Below are 18,655 nucleotides of genomic sequence, written 5' to 3' on the forward strand. Positions count from 1 at the left end.
GGCTTCAGAGGGCAAATTTGAAAAACAGGTTGAGTAGTAGAAATCCACCTGAAAATGTTCGTGCCGATGAGAGGAACATCCAAGGAGGAGGGCCCTGCAAAGTGACAAAAGGAGCAAGAGGTGGACAATATTTCTCCCTGATCATTTTTTCTTTTTCTTTCATACTTAAGGCTATGAAGAGAAAATAAAATGAGAGAAACAGGAATTGGATTTATCTCGTTTGCACTGAGCTTAGCTCCTGATTAGCGCATTCTTCCTCCCGTGTCTTGGGGAGATAGTAAGCATTTGGCAGGGGCGGTGACCCTTTGCGTGTAGCTACTTCAAGCACAGGACATATAAGGACCGCAAAAGCTATAGTACAAGCAGCTGACACGTTCTTTCTGTAGTTGCCTGTTTTGTAAACCCAGTAGCCAAAGGATAAAGGGCTCTTTCTGTAGAACTAGATTCTAAGATGCTGTTTTATAATTCCCGAAGCTCTTACTGTCACTGCTGACCTCTGTGTGTGTATGTGGTTTGTCTCCCCACATTGCTTTGAAGTCCTTAGCAGACAACTGGGTTTTACTGTGTGACCCCATGCCTGGTTAGTTGTACAGGGTCCTGGGAAGGGTGGTCTGGAGCCCAGCTGGCCCATATGGGAGCCACCTGCCCTGTGTAATTTAAAGGTGAAATGAATGAAAATAAAAAAATTCAGTACCTCAGTTGTACCCGCCCCAGTTCAAAGGCTTGATGGCTGCATGTGGCTAGTAATGATTGTATTGGACAGGACAGATAGAAAACATTTCCATCATAGAAAGTTCTGCCCATGAGCTAATTAATCTACTTAATCCTTTTCAAGGTTGGTTGGTTTTCAACCCATTGAACTATTGGATTTTTTCCTTTCGAGTTGTGATAATATTTAGTGTTAGGGATTTAACATAAAGATCTGAAGGTGGGTTCTTGACACAAGATTGCCACAGACACCAAGAATTAGTATTCAGAGCTAAAGGAGGCTTCCATGATAGCTGTGCTTTAAAATATGCAAAAAACAGCTACAAACCCTGCTGGTATTCCTCCATCTGATTCGCTTCTTCAAAGTGGAAACTTGGACCCATGGACACCGGGGAGCTGGGAGACGGGAAGAGGGAGAAAACCGCTAATTCGCGAATGCTTCCGTGCTTGTGTTTAAGTAGAATGGAGAGGGCTTGGTCTGGTGGGGAGACCTTAAGCAGGGACTTAAGTATGGGAGTCCTGTGGTTGGGTCTGAGGCAAGAGATAAGGGGGCCTGGGAGGGAAAGCAGTTGCACGAACTAGAAATGACAGCACTAAAGCTGGGTTCTCAAATTCTGGATTTTCCATTCCCTGTTCATTTCAGTGAAGACCTTATACTTCTCTGGGCCTCTGTTTAGAAGGTTGGGAATAAAAGGTGTTACCATAAGCGCTGAAGAGCAAAGACTCTGGAATCTGGTTCTACTTCCTAGCTACGTGATCCAGGTCCCATTAGTTAACCCCCTGTGCCTCATCTTCCTTATGGGTAAAATGGGAGTCGTAATAGTGCATGGTTTGTTGTGAGACTGAACTGAGTGTGTGCCCAGCGTGCAATACGGTGCCGGCTGCGGGGCCAATTGTCTGCAAGTAGTAGTTGTGATGAGGGCGGTTGATGATGGTAGAGACGACTCATGAGCCCCACTGTCCCCTCCGGTAATCTCTCTGTTTGTTTCCTGATTCACCCCCAGAAAGGATGACTGTGAAGAAGGCTGAAGTATTTACCTTTATCATGCGCGCAGCTGTACTTAAGGAAGCAGTCTAGTTCTTCCTGGAGAACTTCTTGAGTTTCTAGCCATAAGTGTTCCTTCGTATATTTATATTAATTAATATTAATTAATTAACATGATTATTTAGTTATTTAATATATTTCTATTAGACTGTTGCCCAGTCCGCTGAAGGGATGAGTTACAAAACAGGACCATGAGATACATGTGGGAATGAGGAAAAGGCGACAGTTACCCTGTATTTTGCTTAAAAATACCTCCATTTCTCCTTCGTGCCCTCCTGAAAAAAGACTAGTTTTTACCAGGACATCTCGGTCTTACCTCACGGGTCTGCCCCACAGAGGTACCATGCACTTGCTACAACATGTCTCTCAGGCACACCAGAGCCGTGGAGGGAGAGAGTTGCTTGGGGAGTGGTCTGTCCCCCCCCCCCCCCCCCCCCCCCCCCCGCTTTCGTCTGCTTGCTCAGGGAACTGATAGACTTTGAGTGGAGAGAGTGGAGAGAGGGACAGGAATCAGATGCAACCCGCTGTAGACTCCAGCGCACCCCTGTTGTCCTCAAAGGGAAACCGAGAGAGTGAATGGCTGTGAATATCCTGGTTCAGTGACTGACTAGTGCTGTGGAGGAGAGTTGGAAGGGAGGCATGCCAGATTACCACATAGGATCAGGACATCCCAGATGCCATCCATTTTTTTTTTAAATTTTTTATATAAACATATAATGTATTATTAGTCCCAGGGGTACAGGTCTGTGAATCGCCAGGTTTACACACTTCACAGCACTCACCATAGCACATACCCTCCCCAATGTCCATAACCCCACCACCCTCTCCCTACCCCACCTCTCCCCCCACCCCCCTCAGTTTGTTTTGTGACATTAAGAGTCTCTTATGGTTTGTCTCCCTCCCGATCCCATCTTGTTCCATTTATTCTTTTCCTACCCCCCCAAGACCCCCACATTGCATCCCCACTTCCTCATACCAGGGAAATCATATGATAGTTGTCTTTCTCAGATTGACTTATTTCGCTAAGCATAATACCCTCTAGTTCCATCCATGTCGTCACAAATGGCAAGATTTCATTTCTTTTGATGGCTGCATAGTATTCCATTGTATATATATATATACCACATCTTCTTTATCCATTCACCAGATGCCATCCTTTTAACAAGGATGAGCTGGCTGAGTGGAGCCATGGGCTAGTTCTTCCGAGTCTGGGCTGCAGCCCACAGGAGGAGCTGTGGCAGCAGAAATGACATTGGCCTGTGAGACCTGAAGTCCAGATCTGGTTCTTCTCAAATGCTGCATGATCTCCGGCAGAAGACTAGCTCTGTGTTTGAATCTCAACTTGGTTTGTAAAGTAAGGGAACTTGAACCCTTCACCACAGGATCACCTGATTTTCATCTATGTGGCCATTTTGCTGTGACCAAGTGCCCTGCTGTCCCATCAAAGTCTGTCCGGGGAAACACTGCCCTGACTGATCCTGCGGGTGCCGGAGAGTAGAGTGCAGGGGCTGCAGGACAGAGATAAGAGGCCGGACTTAGCCCCACGCCAATGCCCGATGCCGAAGAAGGCCTATGTGCTCGCTGCCGCACAGGAGAGCTTGCCCTCCTGCTTGCATGAGAGTAAGGTCGTGGCAGCAAAAATTTCCACTTAAGCCAGGATGCACAATTGGGGAGTCCCAGGAGAACGTGCAGTAACAGTGCGAGCTTTCAGGGAGAGTGTGAGACATTTTGGTAGCATGGTAGAGACTAAGCAGTGGTTAGAAAACTACTTCTGGGTCTTTCAGTCCCTTCAAGTGTGTCACCTCGATTGCAGTGGAGAAGCTGTGTCCAGGGCTCTCGTGCATTTCTGAATTTTTATGCAGAGGGAGACCGTGGTCTCCTCCTATGGGTCAGGAAACCCCAGCCACAACAGAGTTCCTGAGAACAGCTTTGCACTGGTCACAAGGAAGGCACACTTCGTAAATGCTTTCCTGCTTTGGAAAAGTTACTCCACTCGTACTGGCTGGCGGGAAGCCAGCGGCTCACATCCAGCTGTCAGGGGTGGGCGGCTTCTAGCATACACATGTTCAGGCAGTACCCTCCTCTCAGTCTAAGGAAAGAAGTTCAGACCTTCACTGTGCTGAAACCCTCTTTCACTTTCATGTATTCTTGTTAGTTCTTACTAGCTTGTTAGTGTCAGTGTTGCTCTCCCCTGTAAAGAAGTTCTTAGGGGCAGCTGGGTGGCTCAGTCAGTTAGGCATCTGCCTTTGGGTCAGGTCATGATCTCAGGGTCCTGGGATCAAGTCACACACCAGGCTCCCTGCTCAGCGGGGAGGCTGCTTCTCCCTCTGCCGCTGCCAGCTGCTCCCCGTACTTGCGCTCTCTCAGTCTCTGTCAAGTAAATTTTTTTTTTTAAGAAGTTCTTAAATTACACATTTACCACAGATCCATGTATCTTTGTAATTCATTGGGACTTTATGCTTGAACTTTTACAAGATAATCCTTGAGGATGGGGGAAAATGTTACTCATATATGAGTGGAAGGCGGAGGGCACCTGGGTGGCTCAGTGGGTTAAAGCCTCCGCCTTCGGCTCAGGTCATGATCCCAGGGTCCTGGGATCGAGCCCTGCATCGGGCTCTCTGCTCAGCAGGGAGCCTGCTTCCTCCTCCTCTACTCTCTGCCTGCCTCTCTGCCTACTTGTGATCTCTCTCTGTCAAATAAACAAATTAATTAAAAAAAAAAAAAGAGTGGAAGGCAGGCGTTACAGAAAGAATTTATTTTACTGTGCACAGGATTTGTCTTTAGCTAGGACAGCCATGAATTTCTTCAGGGAAAAGTGCTGTGAGAGATATTAGACTGAAGAGGAGCTGTTCTCCATCTTAGTTACATGTTTCTCTCTCTCTTTATGGTCTTTTGCTGTATTATCTCCTGTTTGAGAGTTGTCCAGATGTTGAATTGTTTTCCTAAAGAGAAACTCACTGGTCAATCTGCCTGATTCTTTGACTGAAGTAGGGGACGATAGGATCTGAAGTAAATTTTCCTGTTTGTAACCAGGTTCACCTTTAAGGAATCCTACAGCAAAAAGAAAAGAGAAGATAAGGAAACTTCAAACAGGACTCATTATTAAACTGCTTAACTTCTGTTATTTTTCATTTAATTACATGTATGTGAACACCAAGTTCAAGGTACTGTCTGTCCTAGGACTAGGCTCTAGTGTAACATAAAGGGTGTTTGTTTTAGTTTCTTTGGGGAGAGCTTCAAGTTGGAGATCATGGAGAATTGTGTGTGTGTGTGTGTGTGTGTGTGTGTGTGTGTGTGTTTTGTGTGTGTGTGTTTGATCCATCATTTTACAGAAGCTAAAACTGAATCTCAGGGAAGAACAGTGCCTTGCCCAGGGTTATGTGGCCATAACTTAGCTCCTGGGATGGTGATTTTTATATTTTCCATGTTGCCTCTCTGCTCAGAGGACTACAAGGTTCTGCCCAGTACAAAGGCTGTTGTGGTTTGAAAGCATTTACTCCAGTTTCTTGAATGATAAAGTGGAGAGGCTGTTTGCTTGTGAGGCTACTGAAGGCTGTGGCTGTGGGACCCAAGAACTTAGTTAGCCCTTTGGCCTCTGGGACTCAGGAGTGAATGAGGGAGAGAAAGATGAAGGCATGTTTCGGAGGGGAAATCTGGCTTGTTTCTCCCTGGATTCCCTTCATGGGAATGCTGATGGCCGCTAGGTGGTCATTCAGTGGGGGCTGGAGGTGGTGGTGGTGTTCAGCTTAATTAATTATCTTAATTGGGTAATTTCAGACTGGGAGAAGTGAAGGAGCTGATGGCTGGAGATGAATTAGATCTGGGCTACAGGTGAAAGTAAAGAAATGCTTAAAGCTCTTAAAGTCTACGCGGAACATTCCCACCTTGACCTTGAAGAGGCAGAATCATCCCCCCTTCATTTATCCTTTCTTTATACCCTCTTAGCCTGTCTTTCAGGCACTCGAGCACCTTCCTGGTTGCTCTTGACATTCTCTGACTTGAACTCGTTTTACTTGTCCAGAATTGTTCTCTAAGCAAATTGCTCCAAGGGAATCTGTGTAAAGCCTTATTATTGACACACTGGTTTGGGGGAAGAGGGAGAAATAATACTTCATGGTTATTGAATGCTTAGTGTGTCCCAGGCACTATTCTGTGGTTATAGGTACTTTCTTATTTAATTCCTAGAACAACCTTCTAATGTCAGGATCATGCCCATTTTACATATTAAGAATGTAGAAGGCACAGAAGGGTTGCATGACCTGACAAAGATCATACCTCAAGTCCATGGTGAGCCAGGACTGGCACTCAGGCAGTTGGCCTTGAATTCTGATCTGGTAACGAGTGTGCAACACCGCTGCTCACTTGTATCCCTCCAGTGTTTGGAAGAGGAGGAGCCGGGGTGTGGGCAGACAGTTGAAGCCTACACTATTGCAAATATATTGTTGTAACACATTTGTCCATTATTTCCATTTTCTCCTTTTCTATGATGCCATGAAGGGAAGTAGGAGTTGGTGGAAGACATATTCAAAAGATGTATGTTCAAAGAAGCAACCAAAACTCAGGAAAGACGGGGTTGGTAACTCTGTGCTTAGCCCAGGAGGCAGCATGGTGCTGTGAGGGATGAGGGCTGATGGGTCGGACTCTCTGATTTTGACTCTCAGCCCTCACTAGGCAACTATGCCAAGCTACTGAACCTCTCCTCAGTTTTTCTATCTGGAATGTGGATGGAACTCTGTCTCATGGGGTTGTTTCTAAAGATCAAATGAGATCATCTGTAATATTGATCAAGCTGCCAGCTCGGCTTTTTTTTTCTTTGTCCCTTTCCTCACAGGATAGTCAGGAAGTTGAGCTGTACTAAGCATTTATGCAGAGCTGATGTCAGGGTAAGGGACAGTTGTATCTGATGTTCAACACAAGTAGAACTCCGTTAAGTGTGAGACTTAGTGAGTCACAGGGGCCAGGAAAAATGGCTACAGAGAAAACATCTATACTAAGAATGTTGGCCATAACATGCCTCAAGGCCTGACTGAGCAGCACAAGAAGAGCTTGAAGGGAACTGACGGTGTGGCACATGGTGTTTGGTTCTCAGCATTCTTGAGGGTGAGACAAAGGGCTTTTGCTCACCCAGACTGCCCTCATGGTGTGAGGAGCACTGCTGAGGTGATAGTGTGGCCTGGGGCCATGGGGGGGCGGAGAGCACCCTATGCCCGGGGGACAAGTGCAGTGGGCCATCGTTGACAGGGAAGCTGTGGAAAGGGATGGAGCTTGTGGGGCCTGGTGGTGCTCACTGATGTGACAAAGGACTTGGATTCAAGTATCTCTAACATCTTCCGTTCTGAAGTCCTATCCTTCATTTTTGCAAAAACTGAATTGTGAAGTTAAACACAGTCCAGAGCCAAACTGCTTCCGTATCTCAGGCTTGAAACCCCAAGATGAAGTTCAAGTGTGGACTAGCTGGCTTGGGGGTTAAACCTCGTATTTGCATAACTCAATTGCATAACTTTATTTGTATAAGATGGGTATCCCAATCTGGATGTAAAGACTGTTCTTTGGGGAAACAGTGCTGCTTCAGAACCAGTAATAATTTGCTTGTGTAAAGTTCAGACATAGTCCTTGACCCACGTTACCTTTTAGGTACGGAGAATTTCTGGTAATATATCTTTTGTTTCTTCCATCTTGTCCCCTATCCACAAGCCACTGCTCAAGCAGAATGATATGTGACATCGTCCCACATTACCTAGCAAACAAGCAAAACCTATCCCTTCTCATCTGCGTTGTCTTTAGGTTTTACTCAGGAACAGCGTTCTTGGTTCTAGTCCTTAGGAATTCCAATGATAGGTTTAGGAAATGTGTTTCCTTCCTTCCCAACTTGTGGTTCCTCCTTTAGGATGGGTCAGGTGTAGGAGAATTGGTTTTTATGGGGTTTATGAAAGAAACCCTTTTCTTGGATTCCCAGCTCTGCAGCCTTCCTCCTCTTTCCAGGGAGGCAGTCTAATAGGTGTTTAGATGTTTAGTCTAATGGTGTTTAGAGGATGGTGTTTCTGGCACGAGTCTTTCCCCAAAGTTTCAGTGACTGGTTAGGGGACAGATGTCCAGTAACCAGAAGCTGTGCCCCATATGCCCCATTTGAACAGTATCAATATTCTCTTATATCAGGTTTCAGGAATGACTCAGAACATTTCAATTGAATTATGAAAACTTCTCTATGCAGCATTCAGAGAAGAACAAATGAAGTGTTAGGAATTGGATAATAAGTACTTCTCCACTCCTTTTTTTTCCCCCCTAAAGTGACAGTGTGGGGTGTCTCTTAGTATTGACATAGGCAAGATCATGAAGTGATTCTGGGATGCAAAGATGACTTCTTATACTGTGATTATGAAATCTATTTTTCTAACCTTATAAGAAAGGTCTCTCTCTTGCTGCCATTAAATCTTGTTTACTTTTCTTCAACAAAGACTTATCTCATGCTGACTGAGCGCCATATCCTGCTCCAAGTATTTTCTAAATATTAACCTAATTTCCATAACTCTGGGAGGTAGACCACTATCATTACCATTTTACAGATGGGGAAACTGAGGTGGAGGGAGTAACTTGCTCCAGGTCACGCAGCAAGGAAGTGGCAAAGCCAGGTTTTAAACTTGGGCGCCAGTCTGACTCTAGATACTGCCCCGTGATTCTTACAGTCTGGATTTCCCATGAGTCACCTGAGGCTGGAAATGGCTAGGTTTCTATGGCTGATTTTTTTTTTTTAATTATGCGGCATTAAGAAAACGTTATTGCCCTTAGCAAAGCCCAGCTTGTTCTGAAGGAAAACAACTACAAAATTGTCATCAGTAAAGAGTTGTCCTTTGTAGAAGTCACACTGATTTCCTGCTTTTTGGTTTTTTTCTTCGATTGCTTAAAAGGAGAAAATTCGAAAGCCAGATACCCAATGGGCTTATGGCTCTGAGGGTTCTTGTAATAAATAAAGACTGTGACCAGTAAGTCAGAGATGCTTTGCTAATCAGAAGTCATATCTGTTGAACTTGGGTTTTCCCAGCCTCAGATAGCAGACGGCTGCGAGCAGAGAAACCTTCCTTTTTTGCCTGAAGCCACCTTTTTCAAAAATTCCAGACGGTCACCTTACTGTCGGCCCACATTTCCTATGAGAACTTGAAGTGGAAACACCAGGAAGCTGGGCCAAAGGGAGTACAATGTCTCACTGAAGAGGCCACCCGTGTCCTTTGCCGCCTCCCCGGGGGCTACCCTACCACAGTGATTTTCCCGCGGCTGTAAGCGGCTTTTTTCCCCATGAACCCCTCACCCCACTGCCTTTTCCACCTTTGTGTCCAGTGATGTCACTTCCGGCAGACAGCACCTTTCTGTTTAACCTCTGAGGATGTCTGTCAATTATACAGCGGATAGAACTGTTGCAGGAGAAAAGCTCCTCTTATCACTGTAGCCTAAAAAGCATCATCTCGTGCACAAAGTGGCCAGAGAGGGGCGTTTGCCCTGTGGTGTCACAGTAACTGGTTGTTAACATCAAAGGCTATGCACAGAATTTGACACATTAAGTGTGTTGATGTTATGTCGACTTTTAAAACGTAGTTGGGTTCAAGTTTATATGTTAAAAAAATAATGACTCTTACTATGTTTTATCAGATCTAAGACACCACTGATGGTGACATACCATTTTTTTTATATTCCACTAAGGAAGAAAACCCACTGTGACCAAGCTATGAAAAGGCATTGATTCAAATACACATTCAGATGTCTTGGAATCCGTGAAATATGGCAGGATCTTAGCCACGATCTTGCATCTTTTCTATAGAGTCTGACAACATGATTGTAACTGAACTGTTAGTTTAGTTTCCTGTGCTTGGCCTGTCGCCAGCATTTAACACACTTGATTCCCTTCTGCCCAAAACACTTCCTTCCCCTGGCCTCCAGGACACTGTTCTCTGGGGTCCTCCTCCCACCTCTCTGGCTACTCCTCTTCCATCTCCTTGGCTGCCGCCTTCTCTTTCCCTTGACCTGTGAACAGTAGATGGCCCCAGGGCTGAGGACTTGCACCTCTTTTCTGCCTGCACACTCTCCTTCCTGTGGTGACCCAGACCTTTAAAGACCGTCCATCTGCTCGTTATTCCCAAGTGCATAGATCCAACCTGGTTCTTGTATCTGGATGCAACATGCAAATATCCTCTCACTTGTGTGACCAACCCAGACATCTAGATGCTTGACAGCTAAGATGTCTAAGCCAAATTCCAAACAACACCCCCACGTCAGTCACCCGTTGCAGAAAGAGGCCCCTCCAGCCTTCCAGTTGCTCAGGCCAGAATGTTAGAGAGAGCCTCCTTCCCTTTCTTTCACACCCCGTAGTAAGCAAACCCGGTAGCAAATCCCATCAGCTCTTCCTTCAAAATATATACAGAAGTTGACCATTTCCTATCATTTCCACTGTGACCCCTCTGCCCCAAATGAAGTCAGTCCCCTCCCTTGGAGGATGTCTGTGGGCTCCTCCTCTGCCCGGGCCCTTTCCACGTCTTCCTGACACAGCATCCAGAATGATCCTGTCCACATGGAAGTCAAATGATGTCCTTCAAAACTGAGACATTGAGACTTTGTTTAAAAGTCTCCAGTGATTTTTTGTTGCACCCAGAGTAGCAGCCTGAAGACCCAGAACAATCCATACTCACATTTGTCTCTCAGCCTGTGACCCCTGTCACCCTCCCCCTTGCCCACTGGCTTCTGCCACACGGGCCTCCCTGCTCCTCCTTGTGAATGCCAAAGCCCTTCCTTCCCCCAGACCCGCTGTTCCCTCTGCCTAGGAGTCCATTGTCTCACATACCTGCGTGACATGCTGTCTCACTTCAGCATGATTTAAATGTTTTTTAATTTAAATGTTACCTCAGCGAGGCCTTCTTTTAGCTCGGAGGGAGGAGGCCCCAATTCTAAAATGTCAGTCCTGCCCTCCCATCCCTGGTCTCTGATCTGTTTTTCTCTTTAGCATGCCTCACTATCTACCCCTAAATATTTTATTACTTCCTGTGTCCCCCAGGACAAGGAAAGGCTTTGGTTTTGTTGTGTGTCCCTCCATGCCCCCGGAGCCTGGAATAGTGTCAGGGTGGTCACTGCTCTGTACATTTTTGTTAGATAAATAAATGAACAGCTTCAGACATAGACTAAGACCAGGAGATAGGAGCCATTTTTGACCTTGTTCTTTTTGTTTTCTTCCATGGGATGAAATAAGAGGTTATTAGTTTTCCTCACAGCCTCAGTGATATCTGTTTTTTCCATCTGGAAAATTGTCTATTGTTTTGATAGAACTTGTCATCGGTAAACAGTCCATCATTAGCTTTATGAGACCTTTGCACTGTGGTTTTAGTAGCTTCTGGGCTTCATCTGAGCTTATGATGATTGCCCATTGAACCTTAAATAAGATAGTGATTAATTCAGCTTCAGAAGTCACCTTTAGGGTTAAAATGAAGTCTAAGCAGTTCCTCTAACATTTGTACTTCAATGAGGCAAAGACTATTTTTAACTTGGGGCATTCTGAGCTCCCAAGCGCTGATAAAGCAGTTTCCTGTGTGATGCATTGGGAGTGATCCCTGTTGATAGCCCATTTTTAAATCATCCTATGATATACTAGTTATTACAAAACACATGCGCATGTTTCGGGTTTGTTGCTCTTAGAAGCACTTATTGTGTAATCTGGCCAGACAGATCTTGGTCTAGACAGCTCCTCTCTGCAGGGGCAGAATCTGGGAGACTTTTCCTCTGGCGCCTGATATGGATGTGGTGGGCCACCCTGATGGGGGAGAGGGCACCACCAGAGGGAGAGACTTTTGCATAAGAACTGGTTCCTGTGCCAGGAAGCCCAGCTTCCACCCATCAGGGACCACATGAGATCTGGCATGGCTTCACGACAAGGGAGTGTTGGCCTGTGGCCCCCCAGCTTCTCAATGGCTGCAGTTATAGAGATTGAGATGATAAAAGGTGGTGTAGGGGATCAGGAAAGAGGGGAAGCTAACAAAAAGGGGTTCATCCATCCATCCATCCTATTCCTAGTATGTGCTAGGTGCTGGAGATAATGGTAGTCAAAGTCAACATGGGGATTGGGCAGAGGGTGGTCAGAAAAGTCATCAATGAAGACATTGCCATTGTATTGGGAAGAATATCAATTCTAGGAAGGCTAAAGCCATTCTTGTATTCAGATTTCGAACTTGACATTTGTTGCTGTGTATGTACTTTGAATGCGCTGCCCTGTACTTGCAACTTGTAAGCCTGAGGCCCCAGCGTGTGCTGATTAACAGCAATGTCTGGGGGGCAGGAATTAGGGTGATGATAGAAGGGCGAGAATCTTGAGATCATTGTCTCCTGTTGTTTGTGTACCTCACAGGAGACTGCTGTGTGGAGTCATCTGTCTTGGAAGGAGGTTGTGTAGTAATTGCCTCGATGGGAATTTTCTCATTATTTGCCCCTCTATCTCTCTTTCTAGAAGAATAATGAGAACCAATGTTCCATTTCGAGTATAGGAGATGCCGTGGGAATGTTCGAATCTTTTATTTTTTTTTTAAGATTTTATTTATTTGAGAGAGAGACAGTGAGAGAGAGCATGAGCTAGGAGAAGGTCAGAGAGAGAAGCAGACTCCCCGTGGAACCGGGAGCCCGATGCGGGACTCGATCCCGAGACTCCAGGATCATGACCTGAGCCAAAGGCAGTCGTCCAACCAACTGAGCCACCCAGGCGTCCCTGTTCGAATCTTTTAAATGATGAGAATTTGGGACCATCACAGAGTTTATAACCTACTCACTCTCCCATGCACTCGTTCTGTGTGAAGCTGGGTGTGGAGTGTGGACTGGGTGCTGTGTTGTGTGTTACAGATGGCCTTTGTTTCCTCTGGCTCCGTCATCCCTGGCCTTCATCCCTCATCCAGTGAGGCTTTAATATGGATTCTTAAGGAAGGCACTCATTTTGGATATTTATCTCTAAAAGGAAAGAGCTTTAATACCCTCTCTGATGATAAAGGTCAATTCAGGTTTTTATGAAAAGACGTGGAACTTTTTTTTTTTGCATACTGGAGCTGACATGGAGCTTAAAAAAAAAATGAGACTCAAGTTAATGTTGTTACCCAGGTGCTATCTAATTCAGGATTTTATAATGCACAAGAAAAATGCCGTTTCATTCACAATAGCCCAGTCGATGACTTCATGCCTCTGTTCTTATGTTCCCTGATAGGGGTCTGGGCAGTGTCAGCAGTGAGTACTGATGGGACACCCTGCATGTCTTTTTCTTGGACTTTTGCCTTTCTCTGAATGGGGCCTTTCTGTGTGGTGGTACTTTTGACAGTCCTGGTGAGGTTCCAGAAAGCACAGCAAGCCAGGATTGTGGTTTTTGCCTTCATCATTCCATACCTACAGTCCTGGCGCTAAAACCCAAGTCTCTGCAAAACTCCTTCCACCTTTTAGGTCCATTGCCCCGACGACTTGTCTGTGCAGATATGGAGGGGATGGAGGAAGTGAAAGCGGTGTGTACTCAGGCTCTTGGCTTACCGGTTTTACTAACTGATCCCATAAATCACCTTTCCTACCCTATGAGAGGACAGGTGGTGTTGTCCTTTTATCGATGTGGATGCCGAAACTTTAGAGATCATGACTAACAAGTCATGGTATTTGAAACCATATGTCGTGATGGCCAAGTTCATGATCTTTCCACGACCAGCACCTTACAATTCAAAAGCTCAATCCTGGGGCCAGGGCCACCTTCTTGCATGCAGCTCCTGGTGAGAATAGCGTCTTGTGGATGAGGGCTTGCTTGACTCCTTCTCGGAGCTCTAGGACCTGACATCACAGGAAAAGCAAAGTTAAGCTACACACCCATGTCTGCATTTCGGTGGGTTGAGGGATGTGTTTTTTTTTAACCGAAGAAAAAAGATATTTGGCTTCATTTTCAGGTAAAGGAGTCAGATGGATTCAACACATCTGTCTCTAGTCTGGATGAAAACTTGGAACTCTGATGGGGCAGGTGATGGGGGCACTCTGGCAGCCAGAGAGTTGGTCTCCATTTCCCTCACCCTCACGTCACAGTCATAATTGGGGCAGGAGCTTGCATTATCTTGTGTGTGTGTGTAAGGGTGGTTTTTTTTGTTTTTTTTTTTTTTAACACAATGCTTTTCTAAATCTTTATGCAATTTGATAATTTAGCGATGGTCCCTTAAAACTGCAAGTTTCAGGGGTTGGTGAACTATCATCTTGGTGAACCATCTCGTATTGCAGGAGGAATTGCAAGAGACCTCCCTGTACTCAAAACCTAATACGTTTACTATTGCCCTTTACAGAAAAAGTTTGACCTGTCTCTCTTTTTTCCCCCCTAAGGGTACCATGCTATAATTTTAAAGAAAAGAAATAAACTTTTTAGTCCCAGAGAAAGCTTTCCCAACATCTGCTTGGTCAGTAATAACGGGACAGGAGGAAGCATACACACCATATCCAACCCCAAGTGCATTTATAATTCCAGCGTAATAAAGCTCCTCACTACACTACATGTACCGCCAACAGAGGTACCATTAACTAGCTAGCTGACCTTGAACCAATCATAAAGTAATAAGATAAAAGGAAGACCCATTTCCCCAGCATCCAGTTTAGCAAATAGAACCTTGTGACCGCCTTTAAAGTCCCTTCTGTTTCTTTACCCAGTAACCTCCGCCGCCCCCGGGTTACTATCTTAATTTGGTTTAATTATCTTCCTGCTTTTCTCTGTAGTTGTATTCTTTAGTTTTGCCTAAAACTTTTTTTTCTGAACAAAGAACACTTTCAGAGCCCAACAAATTTTGTTTCATTGGCATTACTTGATTTTCTTGGGGATAAATTATTTCTGCATTAGAATTTTGTAAAGGTTATCAGTCCAGCAAACCCAGTAACCTGCGGTGACTGCTCAACAAATATTCTTGAAATACCTTGCAAGCTTTTCGTTCCCCTTTGGTGGTTGGGGACAAGGAACAGCACACTCAGGGGCCCCTCCCCCGCTGCATTGTTGGGACCCTGAGCCACGTTGGAAGGCTGCTGTCTCTAGCTGTTCTCTCTGCATCTTTGGATTTATCAACTGTGCCATGAGAGGGGGTGTGGAGAAGGACACTGCCGACCTGGGGGCAGTTTCTGCGCATTGACTCCGTGTTTTCATAATAAAAAAATAAGATGAGACCTGATTTGTGGGCCTTAAATTTAGCTTCCAGTCAGTGTTGGTTGATGGAAGATCTCATTGTATCCATTCTTCGTGTTTTTCTTTTTTCCTCTTTTTTCTTTATTTTGTGGCTGAAAAGAAAGTATAAATACTGGGTTTTGGAAGAGGGAACTGTTGTTATGTTTGAGCCCTTTAAACTCTGTAATTACTCTATAAAGGCTGGGTATTTGCCTCAGAAATGCATTTAGTCTTAAGTTTTAGTGTTCAGTATATGGATCATTTATAATGATGGGGTACTTCTAAAAATAAATCAAGTCTATAGAAAATGTTAATCAGCTCATCCCCAGGGACTGTAGTGAGTATGTCCATTGTACAAATGAGGAAATGGACATGACAGTTAGTGGTTTGCCCAAAGCCACACTGTCATTGGCATTATGAAGATGTAAGAAAGGTCCCATGTACAAGAAAATGCAGTCATGTTTTCATGTAAGTCACTGTGGGCCTTCGTTAAGTTAACCCAAATTAAGATTCAGGGACTAACATGCCTTTCGGTATTTGGAAGAACCTACCACATCAGTCACAAATTGCTAGTTTGTTCCTTAACATTACCTGCAGGGTTTCAAGTAGGACATGGCATTTTTATTTTTTTATTTTTATTTTTTTAAGAGGAGCCTGTTGCTTGAAATCAAAAGCTCTGTATCTGGCCAAACATTGCCCTGAAAATTGAAAAGCAGCTAGTTCAAGTGTATTTAACACTGCCAGAGAAAATCATGTGAAAGTGCACCAGTGCTTCCCTCTGTGGCATTCTACTCTTAGAGTTGACAAGGAAGCAGCCTTCTCCTAGGAACTTAGTTTTCAATAGCCATTTGTGGGTGGTTGATTCAGGATGTGTATACACTCTTGGAGGTCATCCACCTTTACAGGTTGGCATCGCAGAGTGAGGATTTATGTTGAGGAAACACCAGGTCCTCCATTTCCAAAGAAACTTCTGAAATTAGCATTGCTCTTAGGCAAAAATCGAAAGCTGATTTTCTAGATATTTTCACCAACTGATGGGAGCAAAAAAAAGATTGTTCTCCCCTGGTTCCCCTCTAGTTAATTGAAAAATTTAGTTATCTATAATAAGAAGCTTTTCTTTATTCTCTTTTCTCCTCGCCCTCCCCCACTTCACTTGGAAACTTGACTCTTTTTTTTTTTTTTTTTTAATTGTTAGTGTTTTAAAGACATTGTTAACTATTATAACTCTGGTATCTGGGCATGCGGGTATGGCTTCATTCAAAGACATGGTATTGGCTGAGAGGACTCACCACGCTCCCCACCCCGTCATGTGGTAAACTGCCAGATCCCAGGCCGTGAGGTTCTCTACGACCGCATGTATCAGTTTGGGCAAAGCCAGTGTCTAATGCAGAGAGAAGGTGCTGTGAAGAGGAGGACACCACAGCGTGCCACTCAGGGAAAGCCGTACCTCACAGAGGGTCTGTGCCAAGGGTTCCTCTTGAGCTTGCAGCTTCGGGATTGGATTTGGCATTGCACACTGCACTCATCAGATCTGAGTACTGCAGACCCACACTGACCCAGTTTACAAGTGACAGTTACAAGTGCTCCCATCAGTTGTTGGTGAAAATATCTAGAAAATCTGCTCTCGATGACAGAATGACAGTACACTATCCAGTGGGTTGGCTTGCATTCCCACCCAGCTCCCTTTGTGATATTGGGCAAATCACTAGTTTTCTAGGTGTTATGTCTTATCTGTGCACTTGGAATGTTAATGCTTTATAAAGATGTTCCAAGAGCCAATGCCTTAACATAAAAGCCAGGAGACTCTTGATTGTTACTATACTGTCATTTGGGTTGTTGTCTCCATTATAACTGTACAGGTCAGCTTATGAGACTGAATAATAGATCAGAAAGTTGCTTGTTGAGCATAGGATTAGAGCATCAGGAGCCAGAAGTCCTGCAGGAGTGCCTCCCTGGGGCTGGAATGTCTGGGTACTGTCGGTTGACATAAAGGACATTATTGCTAGAATCTGAAGACCCTTTACGTAACTAGACAATGTTGGATCAACTCCATGCCGGTTTTAATTTGTGGTTTACTTTTTCCTTAATTTCATGAAGTCACCACTTTTTTGGTCTGGGGGCCTCTATTGGGTTACTCTTGTTTTTAGCAGTAACAAAGGAATCACTGATTATTTTGTTCGGGTTTGGCTTTCCAAACAGCTTTTTCGGGGGCTGTATATTGTCTTTCCAGGATTGGTCCTTCTTCTCACCCCTCATTCAGGAAGTGAACTTTGCAGGAGGGAACCCAGTTAGTCCCCAGGAGGGGCTTCGGATGCTAAGTGCTTAGAGAAGGTAGTCCGTTCCTTTGACCGACAACAATGGGAGAACATGCTTCTTTTTTGAGTCCATTAGAACAGAATAGCTATCTATATAAAGACCTTCCCTCCCGTGCTTGGATTTGTCTTGAATTTTATTTTCTTTCTGGTTTAGGGATTGACATCCTAAAACTCGTCGCAGCCCAGGTTGGAAGCCAGTGGAAGGACATCTACCAGTTTCTGTGCAATGCCAGTGAGAGAGAAGTGGCTGCTTTCTCCAACGGGTACACAGCTGACCATGAGCGGGCCTATGCCGCCCTGCAGCACTGGACCATCCGGGGGCCCGAGGCCAGCCTTGCCCAGCTCATCAGCGCCCTGCGCCAGCACCGGCGTAACGACGTAGTGGAGAAGATTCGGGGACTGATGGAAGATACGGCCCAGGTATTGTACCTGGGTTGTTGGTCTTTCCAACTAACCTTTCACTCCTTGATATATAATAAGGAAAAATACAGGTATTAGGTCTTTTGATTCACACACATTTCCCTTCGAGGGCTGTGGTTCTCAGTGGTTGTCCGTTACAATCATCTAGAAACTTTATTTATTTTTTTTAAACTTGGATTTGTTTAAAGATTTTACTTATTTATTTGAGGGAGTAAGAGAGAGAGAGAGGGTGCACAGGTGATGGGAGGGGCAGAGAGAGAGAGAGGGAGACGCAGACTCTCCTGATGTGGGGTTCCATCCCAGTTCCCCTGGGATCATGACCTGAGCAGAAGGTAGACACTTAACTGGCTGAGTCAGCCAGGCGCCCCCATCTAGAATCTTTAAAAAAATTTGGACCCTACTGTGGACCAGTCAGATCAGAATCTCTAGGGGAAGGACCACAAATCACCATTTGAAAAAGTTGCCTAAATAATGCTGATGACCAAAGTTGAGAATCACCGTGTTTGGGGTATGTTCAAGCATCAGACTGTACGGCCAGATCTGCATCTTGTTATCTCATGTACAGTCTCATTTTGCATAACACACTTGGAACACATCTAAGAAGGAAGATTTTTATTTTTGTCTTTTTTCCTATTCTCACTCCCTCTCCCGCTCCCCGGCCAATGCCCCCAGGATACTTCTTGTGATGTTTAGAGATGCTCAGTCTTACCTTCTGAGGATGGCGGTGGTGCTCACAGCAGAGGGTAACAGGATTGATTGGTCCTTCTTCTTGGGCTTGTTCATTCTGCCCATCACATGGGAAGTGACGGGACCCAGGAGAGGGGGATTTACTAATAGTGGTGACTTAAGTAACTGATCACTTAGCTTTGGCTTTGGAACTTGACAGCCTTGGATTTGAATCCTGGCTCTGATACTGATTAGCTGGGTTACTAAGGGCAAGTCACTTAACTTTCTCTGCTTCCATTTTCTCATGTGTAAGCCAACCTTATA

The 18,655-nt window shown here is 44.9% G+C and overlaps 1 protein-coding gene across 1 annotated transcript in view; it reads left to right on the plus strand.

Moving 5' to 3' along the window:
- The window catches only part of TNFRSF21 (TNF receptor superfamily member 21), a 65,904-nt gene that overhangs the window by 25,831 nt on the left and 21,418 nt on the right, over positions 1–18,655 (plus strand). The window contains exon 4 of the mRNA XM_047733589.1: positions 17,400–17,665. Within this exon, the coding sequence (XP_047589545.1) occupies positions 17,400–17,665 (266 nt within the window). The remainder of the gene's footprint in view (positions 1–17,399; positions 17,666–18,655) is intronic.

This window comes from Lutra lutra, chromosome 6 (genome assembly GCF_902655055.1).
Source record: "Lutra lutra chromosome 6, mLutLut1.2, whole genome shotgun sequence".
Taxonomy (NCBI): domain Eukaryota; kingdom Metazoa; phylum Chordata; class Mammalia; order Carnivora; family Mustelidae; genus Lutra; species Lutra lutra.